This window comes from Triticum aestivum, chromosome 3B, assembly GCF_018294505.1.
Source record: "Triticum aestivum cultivar Chinese Spring chromosome 3B, IWGSC CS RefSeq v2.1, whole genome shotgun sequence".
Lineage (NCBI taxonomy): Eukaryota > Viridiplantae > Streptophyta > Magnoliopsida > Poales > Poaceae > Triticum > Triticum aestivum.
Genome location: NC_057801.1, coordinates 239,950,447 through 239,967,209, shown reverse-complemented (window position 1 = coordinate 239,967,209; position 16,763 = coordinate 239,950,447). Strand labels below are relative to the sequence as shown.

At 43.1% G+C, this 16,763-nt stretch overlaps 1 protein-coding gene and 1 long non-coding RNA gene across 2 annotated transcripts; one reads left to right on the top strand and one right to left on the bottom strand.

The window, feature by feature from the left end:
• The first annotated feature begins 1,274 nt into the window (after window positions 1–1,274).
• LOC123069515 (histone-lysine N-methyltransferase SETD1B) lies at window positions 1,275–7,747 on the top strand. Its single transcript, XM_044492395.1, has 2 exons — window positions 1,275–2,145; window positions 7,354–7,747. Exons 1-2 carry the CDS (start codon window positions 1,386–1,388, stop codon window positions 7,437–7,439), a joined length of 846 nt encoding a protein of 281 aa, XP_044348330.1. The 5' UTR covers window positions 1,275–1,385; the 3' UTR covers window positions 7,440–7,747.
• Window positions 7,748–9,405: 1,658 nt separating this feature from the next.
• Window positions 9,406–12,313, bottom strand: LOC123065285 (uncharacterized). The gene is made up of 6 exons (XR_006430947.1): window positions 12,265–12,313; window positions 11,841–11,963; window positions 11,434–11,509; window positions 10,971–11,325; window positions 10,069–10,891; window positions 9,406–9,575 (listed from the first exon to the last, which is right to left on the bottom strand). It is a non-coding gene; the product is annotated as an uncharacterized lncRNA (long non-coding RNA).
• Window positions 12,314–16,763: the final 4,450 nt, after the last annotated feature.

The following is a 16,763-nucleotide window of genomic DNA, read 5'->3' as shown; positions in this document are numbered from 1 at the left end:
GAAAGAAAAATTGAAGTTTACCACATCCCGCTGAGTGGCTTGTTGCTTATACCAGCTTGCCTCGACGCGAAAGGTCGCTAGTTCGATTTGCCGAAACCTAGTTCTTTTGCGGATTAAAAATATAGAAAGTCCAATGGAGGGTTGGAGGAGGGGGGGGGGGGGGGGTTCTTCAGGCACCCGTTTGCAAAAGCACCAAATAGGATCCACCGAGGGCGAGCACCTAGCGAACGAGCTTGCCGGGCGTCAAGGGGCTCGGGCCATCGACATATATGCACAAGTGCTATGGACCGACTTACATGGCAAGTCCGCGGAACACATCGCTCAATGGGCCTGGCCCATTTATTGGTCGGTTTCCACTGATTTTCTTTGATTTGTTTCTTTGTATTACAAATTTGGTTCCTTTTTACTTTTTTTTTGAGACATTGGTTCCTTTTTACTGGTTGGATCATATCCCCTTTTTACCTCCTTTTCAGGTTCGACCATATTTTGTATTTTTTGGTTTGTTCTTTCTGTTTGGTTGGATTTTCCTTTTTTCTATTCTTTTTATTTGAATTTCCTTTTTATCTTTTCTGATTTCATATTATTATTTTTAATTTTACAAAATGGTGAAATAGAATTTCGTTAAGAATCACCAAATCTGAAATATACCAACATTTTTTCAAATTCAATACTATTCTATGAAATTGAAGAACAGTTTTCGACAAATAAGAACATTTTTTTAATTTCGTGATCATTGTGGAATACACGATTTTTTTAAATTCTCATTTAAATATTTTAACTTTTTATGATTAGAGGAACTTTTTAAAATATACATAGATTTATTTTAATTCAATCACATTTTATGAATATATGGGTATTTAATATAAGTTTCGAACACATTTTAATTTTGATAACATCTTTTGAAAACAAGAATTTTATTTTAAATTGAAAATCATTTTTAATATTTATGAGAACTTTACAAATTGAGTACTTTCAATAACTTTTCGAGAAAAAATACTGCAACACTTTTTTTCCAAAGAAGCTGAAATACCAACTTATACATCGTTTGAAGTCTGCCAAAGTGAGGAGCGCCATACTTGGGTCGGCCCAGTCAGGACGCTCTTTGCGGTTACCGCTTCATCTTGAGTTCTTGACACAGAGCGTCCAAAAGACCTTCCGGGGAGGAAGGATGGTGACGGCCGCGCGCTAACGAATTGGCGCGCACGGTCGCGCTGGAGTTGCGTCCACATATAAAAACCTATCCATCACCCGATAGACGTCGCAGCCAGCGAGCACATTGCTAGCATATCCTCCTTCCACACCTAACGAAACAAGAGAGCAAGCAAACAAACGCGTTTACCTGTCAGGGTCTTGCTCGCCAAGTCCTCCCCCTCGCCTGGATCGAAATGGCGTCCCCGTCCAAGTCGGCAAGGACAACGACGTTCCCTCTTCCCAGGCTCCGGGATCTCATCGAGCACGATGAAGAAGATGATTTCGTCGAGGAGGAGGAGGAGGACGACGATGAGGACGAGGACTGGGACATCAGGAAGCGCATGTCCCTCCTCACCGTCGAAGGCTCCGACGGCGGTGACGCCGACGATGAGGAAGACGGGTCGGCAGACGTCGATGAGGAGGATGAGGACGAGGTGAGGTCGGATGGCCTCAACGGTGAGTACGAGAGCCAGCAGTGGCACCCGTACGATAGCCCAAGAAATCTGAAGCCTCCCTCCTCGGCCTCGCTACCGGGCACGCCGGAGCGCGGAGCGCCGTCGCAGTCGCCGTGGCGCTACTCCAAGGACTACGCCAGCGAGACAGAGGCGGGGTGGTGGCCTGGCGCCCCCCACGACAGGCGCCGGCAGCACTACCGGCGTCAGCGGATGATGCGGGAGGTGTGGCTCGATCGCGCGTGGCAGATGAGGAAGCAGCGGCAGCAGCTGGGCGAGCGCGGCGATGAGGTGACGGTGGTGGTCGGGAATGGCGGCGAGTCCCCTGCGCGGGGCGGCGTGGCCATAGACATGGAGGAGGCGCGTGCTTGTAAGGACCTCGGCTTCGACCTGCCGTGCGACTGGACGGTGGAGATCCCCTCCTACGCGGTCCCCAACGTCGACACTGCCAGCAGCGGCGGCAACTCTCCGGCCTCCGGCAGCTGGCGCATCTCCAGCCCCGGTTAGTCCCCTCATCATCGTAAATCATTAACCACAACCACTACCACCAGCTTGCTAATTAATTTTCCATAGAATTGTTACTTGTACAAACAAACAAAAAATTACTGGCCAGCATGGAAGCAAAATAGCCGCATCCCAATTCCGATCGATATCTAACCTACGTGCTCACTCCTTGACAATAATAGGGACGCTACAAGCATTTCATCCGTTTGCCGGAGATCGATCGGCTCGGTTTACCGGTCAGTTCCCTCGGCTAGTTCGTCGCACGTCCATTTCACGTCAACTCTAGCCGGGGCTTCCGGGGCACGGCGTTTTGGCTTCCCAAACGCTAAATTAAAATTCTGATTTTCTTTTGTACTTCAGTTCATGTTAGTGCCTAATAAATCGGGTTTGACAATTTTCTCCCCAAACAGAGCAGTCCTTTGCCCAAAAAAAGTTCAGTGATCTAAAAAGGCCAAATATTTGACACTCAACTTATTGTTTTACATAGGGCAAAATGGTTGGGCTTTCATCCAAACATTTGCATATAACATTTGGACATGTGCATGTCTATATTTCTTTTTACATTTGCAAAGAAAAAAACGACACACAGGAACAAATGCTCCCGTGGAGCTGAATTGGACATACGGGGCTTTCACCTCGCATAAACCGCATGTCGCCTCTCATATACATAACATATAAGTGTGTGGTATTGAATAGAAACCGATTATTGTCGAAAAAATATATGTGAAATCATCTTTTGCCGCCGGTTTGCCTACTTTTACTTTTAGCTAGCCGGTTTGCCTCACTTATCGGGCACTGTATAGCAGTGCGGCTCTGCCATGGTGCATGATTTATAAGTTATTGATCAAAATTAGACTTTAGCTATGTTTTATGAGTAGAACATCGACCAACGCAAACAGATATGTCTATCGGCTAGATACATGTGTTTCAGCGTCAATTAGTATAGGACAAAGGGAGTGTAAAGAAAAACAAGGCTATGAACACGACAAAAAAAAGTAAAATGACACCGCTGAAGCCCTCATTCACTGAGCACTCGCTGATCTAGGTAACGTGGAAGGTAAGGGCAACTCCAACATGGTTTACCAAAACAGTCTCAAATGTCTTTTCCCCGTGGTTCGGACACTTTTGATCATTCAACGCCCCTTTTTAAAGTATTTTCTACATCTGTCCGGAGACGTCCAGACGTTCGAAATCCCACGAACTACCTTTAAACTTGTGCAAGGTTTGAGAAGTCCGGACATGCTGTAGACAAGCCAACTCAATCTTGAACCCCATCACAAACCCTTTTTTTTGCCCTTCTTCCTTCGACCTCCTCGCTTTATTGGACAAGAGGCGAATATTTAATGAATATGGTTGGATATCCGCCTCTCTTACTGTTATTCACGAACATATCCATACTTGTCCGTGGATATTTAACGTTGTCCAATTGACGAGCGGCTTTGAAGTTGCCCCGAAGCGGAGCCTAGCCCTCAACTAGCCCCCCCTTAAATAGAAACTAGTATATCACGCGTTCATTCACGGATGAGGATTTGTGGCAGCAAGTACGGGGCATGCATGTCCCGGCTGCCCGCTTTTTTATTTTCGCTTTTTATTTTCAAAGTTTTATATCTTTCAAACACAAAATTCAAATTAAATTCTGTTTTCATATTCGTATTTCACGTGACCAGCGCTTTCAATAATGTCCATTTTGAATATATTTTGACAAAATTTAAAAAATATGTTAAGTTTCAGCATTGAAACTTAGTATGAGCTGTCGATACAAATAAATTATTTTGTGTCTATAATCGACAGAAAAAATTGCTTGAAATTATATATCTGAAACTGGTTGAAATTTGCCAGTTTTAGATGCAAAAAACCGTAAGTACCATCGTTAATCTTTTTGAAGTTTTCTTTTTGACGGTGCCCTCGTGCCGAATTGAACTACTGCGCTAATCCGCTTGAAACGAATGGGCGGCAAGACTTGACAGGTGAGTGCCCCCGTGCTGCTTGCGTGCGCATTTCCGGTTCATTCACAAGTCTTTTCGAACGAAAGCACCTACACACGTAGGCGTGCACACAATTTATTTCAGTGACGCGACCGTTCCTCCCTCACCTTCGTTGATTCGTGGCGATGAACGGAGGTGCATGCATGCCGTTTGCTCTGAGTTTCCGATGGGCGATGGATGGCGACGGACGCATGTGTATGTGCGTCGTGCACTGCCCTGGATGAGCAGCTGCTTTGTGCTCGCTAGTGTTCGTTCGCCACGTTTGCTAGCTGGTTCCCTCGACTTGCTGCCAATGATCATTCCACGCACATTCATTGGTAACAAGGACACTTGTAGGACGACACGACGCTATATGCTACCGCTAGTTTGTCGGCATCTTGTATGCCACCAACTTCAAAGAACGTGCAAAGCACTCGCTAATGGTCTGACACATACATGTCCTATAATATGATAAATAGAGTGATTTCGTTTAGAATACGCACAAGCATATGTATCATATATTAGAAGAAGAAACGATAAAGAAACCTTTTTTTAGATGAAAAGATAAAGAAACCTATTCATAATTTTACAATCCAGGCCGAGGCCCAACATATCAACTACTCGCTACATCCCCGCCAATGCTCGGACCCCAACCACACTGCGCGGCGTAGCTCGTCCATAGCTAGGCAACAAGGCTATGACTTACCCTATTTTATGATCGGCTAACTAAACTAAACACAAGTTCCTTTCCTCACTCCTCATAGATTTGATCTCGCTCACCAGGGTCATATGTTCGATCAATCCATGTGTCGTCCTTGATCATAGAAACCGCCTCAGAGCAATCTATCTCCACTATGATGGGTAGTTGGGCTCTTTGCAGTGCAAGATGAAGCCCCTCTCTACACCTGGATCATATGGCGTCCTAAGCGCGAATTATAGGCAGTTTCGCTCCCTGGTGCACATCCCTCCCACACTACGTGGCAAATGAGCCGGCCAATGTAGGGTCTTTTTCCAGTGTTTTTTGCGCGTTTTTTCTTGTGGTTTTTTGGCATGGTTTTTTACTTAATTTTTTATTGCCCCCTTTTCTTTTCATTATATTTCCATCTTTCTTTTTCAACGCGTGAAAATTTTCAAATTCATTTTTAAAAAAATTTGTGAAATTTTCTCAAATTCATGAACCTTTTCAAATATTCATGAACTTTCTTCAAGTTATGAACTTTTTTTGCTTTTGCAAACTTTTTCAATTTATGGACTTTTTCAAGTCGTCAACTTCCTAAACTTCAGAACGTTTTCAAATTCATGATTTTTTTCAAATTTTCATGAACTTTTCTCAAGTAATGAAACATTTGAAGTCAGGAAATTTTCTAAAATTCTTGAACTTTTTCCAAACTTGCGAACTTTTTTAAGCTCATGAAAATTTTAAATTTTCCATGATTTTATAAAATTGCTAACATTTTGCAAATTAAAGATTTATTTTCCATTTTCATGACCAATTTTGAAATCCATGAACCTTTTTTAAATTATCGAAGACATTTGAAATCTATGAACATTTTAAAAATTCATGAATTTTTTTCAAATTCATGAATATTCTTCTCATATTCATGAACTTTTTCTGTAATTTGTGATATTTTTGGAAATCTATGAGGGTTTTTTTCAAATCCATGCACTTTCCTAAAATTCATGAACATCTTTTCAAATATGTGATTTTTTTCAAATTCATGATCTTTTTTTCATTTTTCATGAACTTTTTTCTAAACTCGTGAACAATTTCTAATATTCATGAAGTTTTTCAAAGTCATGATTTTATTCAATGCACCGACTTTTTCTGAAATCGCTACAGTATATTCCCGACGACACAGTCCCTCGCCATCGCTACAGTGCTTAGCAAATGGGGCGGCCTAGTAATCAAGATGGCAACGAGGATGAAACCCGCCGGATTTTGCTTGCCCAAACCCATCCCCATGAGAAAATCGCAAGCCCGTCCCCGTCACCGTTATCGTGCATGCGGCTAGTTTTTTGCCCGTCCCCTAAACCCGTCGGGTTTTCTAAACCCATGGCGAAGCCGTCCCCACGAGCAGTCAAAGGAAACAACAACATTTGAAAGAAAAACCGGAGCATATTACGGCAGCAACATACTTAAGCAACAAACACATCTATTTCAACAGCAAAAATCAGCATATTACTCCAAGGCCTCGACGTTGGGGGGTCGGCCACTCGAGTGCTGCCGCTTTGGGCCGCTTGAGTCAAGATGGATCAGTGCATGCTAAAAAAAATATTTTCACGGGTATTGTCGAGTTTCGGGTTCGTGTAGTAGTGAAATTGGTTTAAACCCGCGAAATATGCCGGGTTTTATAATGTATCCACTAGTAGCCCCACGGGGATAGAAAGTCGCCCATCCTCCGCCCCCTAATAGGATAGAAGCCCGCGGGGATGCGGGTTTCAGGGCCCCGTTGCCATCTTGAGTTAGGATGCTATGTGTGTCAGGAGAAAAACTGGTGCTACGGGCGCCGATTAAGAGCTCTCCTCTCTACACCCTTCCAGCTCCCCTCCTAGGGGACTATCACATGTGCGAAGCTCTTTTTTTGAGAAAATGTGCGGAACTCTCTGCAGGCCGTAAACCGAATGGAGGCCATATGATCGCGTAGGGCCATATCGCGGCTTGCTTGGCTAGTTTACACTACATAGCTCCCATCACACATAAGTTTCAGCCAACCCTCCCTTGATGGTGCAGCATCCGGTCTAGACGATCCTAGCATTAGTGTGTGGCTCTAGCACCATCTTCCCTTTCTCCAGATTCCCTTGGCGAGAATCTTTGATACAAAACAATGATGTGACACATACACATCTTTTCCGACATGGTCTCCAGCACGAAGATTAGCCAATAGGCCGGTGTTGGGAACACTGCCATTTATAAAACTATAATAATTATTGGTGCCAAACACCTCATAGTTTTTAAACTATCATTTGTAGAAAAACCATATTAATAGATGTTGATGTGTTGCAGAGTTTTCTTGCTTTCTCTTCTCTTGTACTTCCTCCGTTCCTAAATATATGTCTTTTTAGAGATTTTAATGTATACTACATATAAATGTATATAGATGTATTGTAGAGTGTGGATTCACTCATTTTGCTCCATATGTAGTCCGGGTGGAATCTCTAGAAAGACTTATATTTAGAAACGAAGGGAGTACTGTCTGAGACTAACTGATAAATGCATGCATGCTCCATATATTTTGGAACAGGAGACGACCCCAAGGACGTGAAGGCGAGGCTCAAGGTGTGGGCGCAGGCAGTTGCACTATCATCTGCCTCTCGGCTCGGCTCTTGATCCAGGGTGCATTATGATTTATGATCAGTTCCAAAACCAACATCATCGTGTGCAAATTACCACATTTTTTCTTCCTTTCCTCCAAATAACTTTGTACAGAATTTATTTTGACGTCGCGTGTACGTGTCCCATTATTGCACGCACTTTTTCAGAAAAAGAGCTCTGTGTTACTAATACTAGCACTTGGGCTGAAAAGAAAAACATGCATACATATATGGTTGTCATTGTTGAAGTGTATATGTGGATTGCCTAACTCTTTTTGTTAGTTTGAATTTTTGGTTGTGTTAGCTAATGTATGAAGCTTAACATGGTATCAGAGACAAGGTCTTGAGTTCAAGTCCTGACTTTTGCAATCTAGCCAAAAATTGTTTTTTTTTTGCGGGTGTTAGCCAAAAAATTGTTGCCGTCCTTCTTTGTCCACGTATAGGCCTCCACATGTTGACTACTCCCCGGCCCTACCCCGGCGTCACATGTGAGAGGGGGCGTTGAAGTGAATATATGAATTGCCTAACACTTTTCATTAATTCGAACTTTTGGTTGCGTTGGCACAATCATAATTTTATGGGTCCTGGCTTCCCTTTTTTGACCGTTCACACGTGTCACCTAGTCGTCGTGGATAGTTAAATTTATCTCGATCGGCTGGCAAGCTACGGGCCACCAGCGATACAAATGTGCATGTGCTAGGCATGAGTACGAGTTCTGAAGGTGTCATTGAGGTTCTCTACTTGTGGTATGAGAGGCAGAAAGAGAGACGAAGAAAGGGGAAAAGATTCGTACAGAATCTTTCCAAAAGGATTACAGTCATGCAACACCTATTTTATGTTGTCCACTAGTATGTATATTGAGTTAAATATGTTGAAGGTTTTAATTCTACTTGATTAATGTCAGGCTAGTCTCAACCCTTTACAAAGACACATTTAATATCAGCTCGACTAAGCGCATACCAATGTAACGGGTCGGATATAAACATTATTGAATCTTACTTTAAGCGCTATGGCACCGACCATTCTTCCCCAACCAGTCCGCCCTGTCTCTCCCAAGCCTGGCCATCCCCAATCCTGTCTCTCCTGCCATCCGTCTCCTCCAATATTTGCTCAAAATTTAAATCTTCAATATCACTAGGCTCCATAATTTTCGAGGCCTCACAATCATTTGGGATTGCTGATTTTGAATTAGGTATCTCGCTTTTGACTGGGTCTTCACCTAGGACGGGTTGAGGGATTTGCCACTTGTTGTGCCCTCTTGGTAAGTGACTAGTGATTGGGGCGCCATCTGGTGGCGCCTCTTGAGACGGGATTGTGCGCACAAATCATGCTCTCGTATTTGTTAACGTGTTTGTATGACAATAGGCTTAGTTTAGCGAGAGCGGCAATTACATGTTAGTGGTTAGAAATGGAAGGCACGATAATATAACTACAATAGAAAAAGTGTCCTTTCATAAAGTAGAGCAAGCCTAAACTATACAATTGAACCTCACATAAGTATATTTCGTGTGAATGTAGAGATCACACCAGACTACTTGATGTAGCAAATGACATCCAAATTTCTCTGCAATCTCATTCCAGTCAAGCAACACAGGCTTGGACCTTTTAACAATCTTGCTCTCATGCCACTGGACCCCACCCACCCACACACCATCCCCAGGCGCACCTCTTGACGCGGTCATATGCGCACTTGTATTGTTTGAGTGCCTTGGCACATCTTGTGCGTTCATTTTACGCACTTAAATTAAAAATCTCTAAAGAACACAAGCCATCACTCACAACTTTTTCATAGTAACAGACGAGCTCACCCTTATGGTTCGGTTTAATCTTTAATCACCTCAAAATATAACCAATGGGAAAGAGAGCTCAAATGATTTAAAATAGTTTGGTTGCACATCACTTCGTTAATAAATTTACCTATGAAATATAATGAGACAATTGTAAAATATGAAAAACAAATTACAGGAAGGAGCACACATGAAACCAGAACATGAAGCAGGAGGGTAGAAAACCATAAGGGTGGATTTTCAATATGATAAGTATCAAATATGTCTGTACTGAGCATCAAAGGCAAAAAACAAAAAAAAAACCTTGCCAGCTTGTATGCATTCCAGTGCACTCATCATAGCCATGTAGAACTGTTGGGACATATCTGGAAGGCAGAAAAGGACATCTAACGTCATCAACCAAATTTGCAGTTGTGAAGTCATACATTTTGTGAACAATTTGATCATCTTCATCAGTCATCACTTAATTACCTAACATTACGGATAGGATATACTAACAGTTTGAATGTTGACTATATCATATGAATCCAAGCCAGATTGTAGTCCATCAATCAGGCCTTGAACATAATCATAGAAGTATTCAGGGTCATCGCAAACAGAGAAAGCATGGACCTATCCTACCTGTAGATAATTATTATTTAAACTTCACCAGGGTATGACAATAGCCAAAGAAAGTTCATGCTTTTGCCATTAAGATACACAATTTTGATCCTAAAGCAAAGACGCGGTTCGACCACTGCAAAATTCAATATCATCAAGCCGTGAAGTGTCAGTGTCACAACTTTCAGGATCTAGGCCTGACACAAGCACGCATAACTACGTTCGTAGAAAAGGATATAGTGGGTGCTGATGAAATACCCGCCGCAGGCAACAACAATGTCGTCAAACTGAACATCACCAGATAACTGAATTTTCTGGTCAAGTTCTCTTACTGCTTCAATATATCCCCTGTAAAAGCAAGACACGATGCTGCCTTGTGACCATGAGGTCATGGGTTCAAGTCCTGGAAACAGCCTCTTACAGAAATGTAAGGAAAGGCTGCGTACTATAGACCCAAAGTGGTCGGACCCTTCCCTGAACCCTGCGCAAGCGGGAGCTACATGCACCAGGTTGCCCTTTTTAAAAGCAAGACACGATGTTTGTTACCAACATAGGAATGACATTTCTGAAGTGGATATCATTTGCATAAATTTATGAGAACTGTTTGAACTCCAAACCTTCTTTTTAGATACACACAATCTTATAAACTTAACCGTTCCATTTTAAACATTCTGGACATAATACACTACATTTTGTTTAGCCTATTGTTGCAGATTGAACACAACAAGTCACTATTCATAGTATCCTAAGCTCCAGTGATCCACCAAGTGAAGTTGTAACTCAGCTCCAGTCTGAAGATGTAGCTAATCCTAAATTCTTAATTTACATGGACATCTATTCTATTGATGTATTTCTACACATATATATTGTTAACTTTAGCAGTGAATTTCTTTTCTGCTGATATTTACCATATTGGAAAAATCAAGTGGAATAGGGCAGGAGGATGAAACCTGAAGCATCAAACAGTGATTACCAATATGAGAGATCAACTGCCGAGTTCGCCAGAAGCAGCGCCATGGTGTATGACCTGAATGGCCATTGCCTTGCACACATTAGAAGGGAACAGCTCCATCTAGTTGTTCTGCATGCAGGAGATGATCTCAAGTTAATCTGATGTTCGCAGTGGATTAAGTAATTTGATTAGGATGAACTGTTCTCACCGCATCAAAGAAGGCGTCGACCAACGTGATGATGTTCATGATGACGACGGCACTGTTGTGCGTCCCTTCAGTCATCGCCGCGTAGGCGACGTCAGCCTATTGCTTCTTGCTGGAGTTGATGGGCCAGCTGATCATTTGCGCGTATTCCTTGGTGTTCATGATATTGCCGGAGGAACCGGCGGCACGGCGGAGCGCCCAGAGCGGCTCGTCTTGGAGCCCAGAGCGGCTCCATTGCCAGCTGTTTGTCCTGCTCATGGACGATGACGGGCGCCATCGGGCCATGCAAGTATGATGCAGCAGCGCCATGCCCGCCGACTTGATTAAGATAAACAGGCAAACTTTTTCCTAGCAACCACTTGAGAAGATGAAAGAAAAATCTAATGTCAAGAAATTGCAGCAAAGGCGCTTCAAACAGAATTCAAACGACAACAAACACATATAGGGTGAAACAGAAGAAATTCACCTTGCCTATTCCAGAACCAATCTTCCACGTCATAATAGCACCATCAGAACTTCCGGACAATAGATAGTGTGTCTCCCTGCTTCGAATTACAGAGGAACAAATTAACAAACCACCAGCCAACTGTTCAGTACTCATTACCGGATCAGATTAATCATTCTTTTGCTTGATGTATACTGGTGCTATGTATCTATAGCTAACCCCTCTCAAGTACGATCAATTATCCATTAAGACAATCGTCTCAGGATGATACTCTAATTTTGCCTCAAATGTAGCTCAGCGCATGAACAACAGTACAAGACATGATTTTGTTTCAGCCTGATTATTTTAGCTACTCATTTCAGTTCAGATGCAACAGAAAGAGAATTAAGAGAGACAGAGAAAATAAGTGTAAAAAGGAGGTAGCAGACCTTGAATGCACCCTTCTTGGTTGGAAGCCACAGCGTGCAGTTCACCACCGCCTTATGACCCGGCAGTGTGGTCACGGGATTCAGGACTGACAGTGAAACATCTAGCTGTGCAGGGTTCTTAATCTGAAGTGACATAGCAAGAAATACTTCAGATTGACAGCATAAGGGAAACATAACTAATTCTTTGCTCCAACTCCCAGAAAAAACAGATAATGCAAACTATCTGTTGAAAGTGCATAGGAAAATGAACAAGCGCAAGATATACTTTCATTAAATCGACTACTTAATAAGAGCAAGACAATGGACAAGTGCATTGGTTGGGTATTGAATGGCAGCCTATGTCCTTCACCAGCAAGTGCATCCTCATAAGTCACATGCATAAGAATTCTCAGATGTAGCAGGGAAAATTTGTGTGGGTGCTCACTGCAAACAGAAGATTCTCAACTATCTTCTCACATCCGGTTATGCCAGCCTGTTGATATGAAAATGTGTTGTGAAAAGGACAAAACGTGATAGGCCTTCAAATAGGTAAATGGCGCTGATTCGGTCATGCAAACCAACGCACTTGCACGTTTATGGAAAATTACCCGTGAAACCATCTGTTGAGCCTTTTACATCACCCTCACACATGACACAGCAGGACTGAATTCAATCATCCACTCCTAGGGCGCCACCATCCAATAGGAACAAAGAGCAATGGAAGATGGATAGCTACATTGAACAACATTTATTAAAAAACGAAAAGCAGAGTTTCCTAAACATCATTGACGTACTCTGCTACAGTAGGTACAAACTAAAAAAAACAGTACACATATGAGAAGGAAACATGCTACACACTTGATAAATGATGGTAGTGAAGTAGTATGAGAGGGGCTAGTACAGAGTCTAAAAGGAGGCAAAAAAAGAGAGAGAAGAATTATGGCTACTATGCGAATCTTTATTTTGTCAAAGCCTGAATCATATAGAAGCTTAACTATCTTATTCAGAAATTCATCACACACTGTAACTATCACTTTTAATAGTGGGAAAACGCTCAAGATTGCATAAAAACTTGTAAGCTTTGTATTGATTTCTCAATACACATTCACAGATTTCTCACCATCCAGTCAAAATTTATAAGATTTTACTATAATCAGTACAAATGGTTATACACCTGGAACACCATGAGAAAACAAATGCAAATCTAGACTTGCCTCCCCTTGAACACAGACCCAAATCACCAGGGTTTGACGTTTCACTTCCAAACAGTCCCAAATCGAGAGAAAGACTTAAATAAAGAGAGAGAGAGAGAGAGAGAGAGAGAGAGAGAGAGAGAGAGAGAGAGAGAGAGAGAGATGGACCTGTGGGTCTAGCAGAGGTGAAAAGGAGGCTGGCCTCGCCGTCGGAAGAAGCGCGGATGACCGCATGAACGTCGTCCTCCCACGGCTTCCTCGGGACGAGAGCTCGCGGTGCCGCCCGCCTTCTCGCTCTTGCCGACGGGGTTGTGCGGAGGAGTAGCGCCACACCTTGCTATGAGGAAGCCACCAAGAGGAGAAGATGACCTTCCTTCGATGGCCAGCGCCGGAGGAGCGATGGGGCGGCAGTGGCGGCGGCGGCGGCGCCAGCGGCGGCAACCCTAGCTCAGGAGTGGAAAGCCAAAACAAGAGTGGAGGCTGCCTGCGTGTGAGAGATTAAAAGGGGCCCAGTCCACTCGTTTTCTCCTTTTCTTTCTTTCTCTCGACGATGGCCTGGGCATCGCCAGCGATCGAGCGTAAAAAAAAGTTGCAACAGTAAAAGTGCCGATGTGGCATAGCCCAGGGAACGCCCCTGATGCGCACGTTAATGTTTTGGATTGGTGTGTGTGCACGTGGGGAGGAGGGCTGATCTTTCCAGATCAAATTTGGGAGATCTCCTATCCTACGCCTTCTGCGCCAGTGCGCCAGCTGGCACCCACGTGCATTGTCAGTTGGGCCGACCCATTAAGCACGACTGCTCACTCCACAGGCAGGCTCGATCGCTCGCTCGCTCGGTCGGTGATTGACCACTTGACTGTTGACTTTTGGATATTTAAAAATATCCATGAGTTTGAAAAAAATTCAAGAATTTTTTTAAAAGTTTAGGAACTAAAAAAAGTTTCATGAATTCAAAAAAAATAAATCCATGAACTTGACAAAAAGTTCACGAACACAAACATAATTCATGAATTCAATTTTTTTTATGAATTTGGAGATTTTTCACCTTTGGATAAGGTAATAAAATGAGTTAGATTTCTCTGATAAAAGGCTTAATCGGTTGTTTATTGTTGTTATTTGTCCAAATTGTTTCTTGCAACTCACAATTTTAACCTTGGGGATCTTGCTCTATCATTTCATTGTCAGTTACCAAAGATATGATCTTCTTATTCTTATGAAACTTTGAAGGTCGCAAACTAGGTGTTGCTGCAGGCCAGCCACTACATGAGCAATGAAAAACAAGATTATTTCATATGCCTTGACCATGTCCATAGTTTTCTTGAATCGTGATTTTTTTGTATTTTTTGCTAGAATTCTTTTATCTATTCATCATCAATTATGGTAGTACCACAAACACCAAAAATAATAAATATTACATCTAAATTCATAGACCACCTACGATGACTATATATAAAGACGCGAGGGAGGAGCCGACGCACCTAAGCGCGCGACACGCTTCTAGTTGAGATGATGCGTCACTTGATTACTCCCCGGCTCTCCCATTCCTCTTCCCATAGTCTTCTCCGCCTCTCGGCGCTCTCACTTTTCGCCGCCCTGCTCGTTCGCCGTCGATGGTGCCGCGTGGAGGCGTCGCTCGCTCACGATTGCCGGAACATGGAAGCATCAACCCCTTCCCACGTGCTCGTTCGCCATTGCCGAGACTGCGTGGAGGCCACACACCCTACCAGCACACTTGTTCGTCGTTGGCAAACCGCTTGGAGGTTGCACTTGCACCTCCTGCGAGCGAGCGAGCTCACGAACTATAGCGCGGCGTCACGAGTGCAGTGCAGCGTCGCGTCCATGAGCAAGCGGATCATCCATCCTACTCAGTGCTACCTCTTTCCCTTCCACCCAATCATATCCCCGCCTCTTTCGACTTTTTGTTACAGTATATAGACATATTCGCAAAGAGAGCCTTGGCTCAGTGGTTAGGTATGCGGTTGTGCAGCCTAATGATCCGAGTTCAATTCCTAGAATTGGCAGGTGATGCACAGGTGTTTCCCCCCGTTTATTGAGGATCAAGCTTGGTGTGTGGTGGAACCATTAGATGAATGGAGGACACAAGCTTATGAAAATGCTAAGTTATTTAAGGAAATGGTTAAAAGATGACACGATAGAAGAATCCAAAAATGGGAACTCAAAACAGGGGATCAAGTTTTACTGCACAACTCTCGTTTAACATTCTTTGTAGGGAAGCTTCTCTCTAAATGGGAAGGACCGTGTATCGTTCCGGTGCCATCAAGATAAACAACGTCGAAGGCACTAACCTGAAGATGGTTAATGGGCAAAGAATTAAACATTATATCTCAGGTACACCCATTAATGTTGAAACCAATATTATCCAAACTATGACACCGGAGGAACACATAAGAGAAACCTCCCGGGACACTCTAGAACCCTGAAAAAGGGGTAGGTACGTGGTACAGTAAGTAAACCGACTCCAGAAGTTCCATAAAAGTACTTTCTGTCTGTTTTGGAATATTAAAAAATTAGGAAAATAATAAACAGTCTGAAAAGTGCACGAGGGAGCGACAAGCTCGAGTGGCACGCCCTATCCCCTGGGCGCGTCTCCCAGGCTTGTAGCCCCCTGAGCGCGCCTCCCAGGCTTGTAGCCCCCTTGGACAAGCTTGACTCCATTTTTCTTTCATGTACTTATCCTGAACGAAAAAAATCATTATATATAATTTCCGCTGTTTTGACCATCGTATCGCAGAAACCTCCTATGTTGTTGTTTCATGTTGTTTTTCTGAAAAATCTAGATCGCCGTGGCCTCCAAGGTCATCCAAGGACAAGTTCTTCGAGAAGGTCAGCAACCCTTATCTTCTGGAGGTGATGAAACACCCTCAGGAGATCGACATGCGTGAGGGAGTGCTTCACATCTGAGACACTCAAGGGCCTAAGAAGACCGGAAGCGAGAAGGCCAGGTTGAAAGCGGTGGAACAGGAGATGTTCAAGCGCCAAGGGATGGTTGAGCATGGACTTCATGCCAATCACTCCATGATCGCGCAGTTCAGTCGAGAACACAAGTTGGACATCAAGAAGATTGAAGATGCCATCTTCAAACTCAATGACAGGATTTGATCACCTTCAGGCCCATATTTATGACTTGTAAGATCAAAATTTTGAGTATGAGGCCAGGTTTAAAGGTATGAGTTTAGCTGCAAATTTTAGGACCCCGGAGACACGCTCACTTTTTATGATGGGGAGCCTATGCCTTGGAATCCGGAGGACAAGCCTACCTCTTCTACTCCATCACCATCATCACCAAAGGAGGAGACTTGAGTACATGAGTATGGGCACTCCCCTTGGCTTGTGCCAAGCTTAGGGGAGGTGCCCCGGTATTGTATCACCACCACTTTTTGTCATCGTTATCTATCTTAGTTTGATCCTTAGTTATTTCGTGATTTAGTAGAATAAAGTTTTAGTATGATCTATTTTTAGTGCTTGCTTATCTATCTATGTAATCGTGTGCGAGATATATAATAAAGAGTAGTTTGAGTATTGTTTTACTTTCTTGTTTCAATCTTAGCAATGGAAAATAAAAGAATAAAAAGATAATATGTTACTCACATGGGGAGTAATGACTTCACATAAAAGAAGTGTAGTTGATAAAAATTTGTTGGAAGTTGACAAGCATAGCATTGGTCATATGGGCATTCCATGAAAAAAGTAGTAAGAGAAGAGAGGTCTCACATATAAATATACTATCTTG

Excerpts from the sequence above, each read along its gene's own strand:
- LOC123069515 (XM_044492395.1), top strand. The coding sequence starts at position 1,386 with ATGGCGTCCCCGTCCAAGTCGGCAAGGACAACGACGTTCCCTCTTCCC. Across the intron at positions 2,146-7,353 it reads CTGGCGCATCTCCAGCCCCG|GAGACGACCCCAAGGACGTG; the intron begins GTTAGTCCCCTC and ends ATTTTGGAACAG.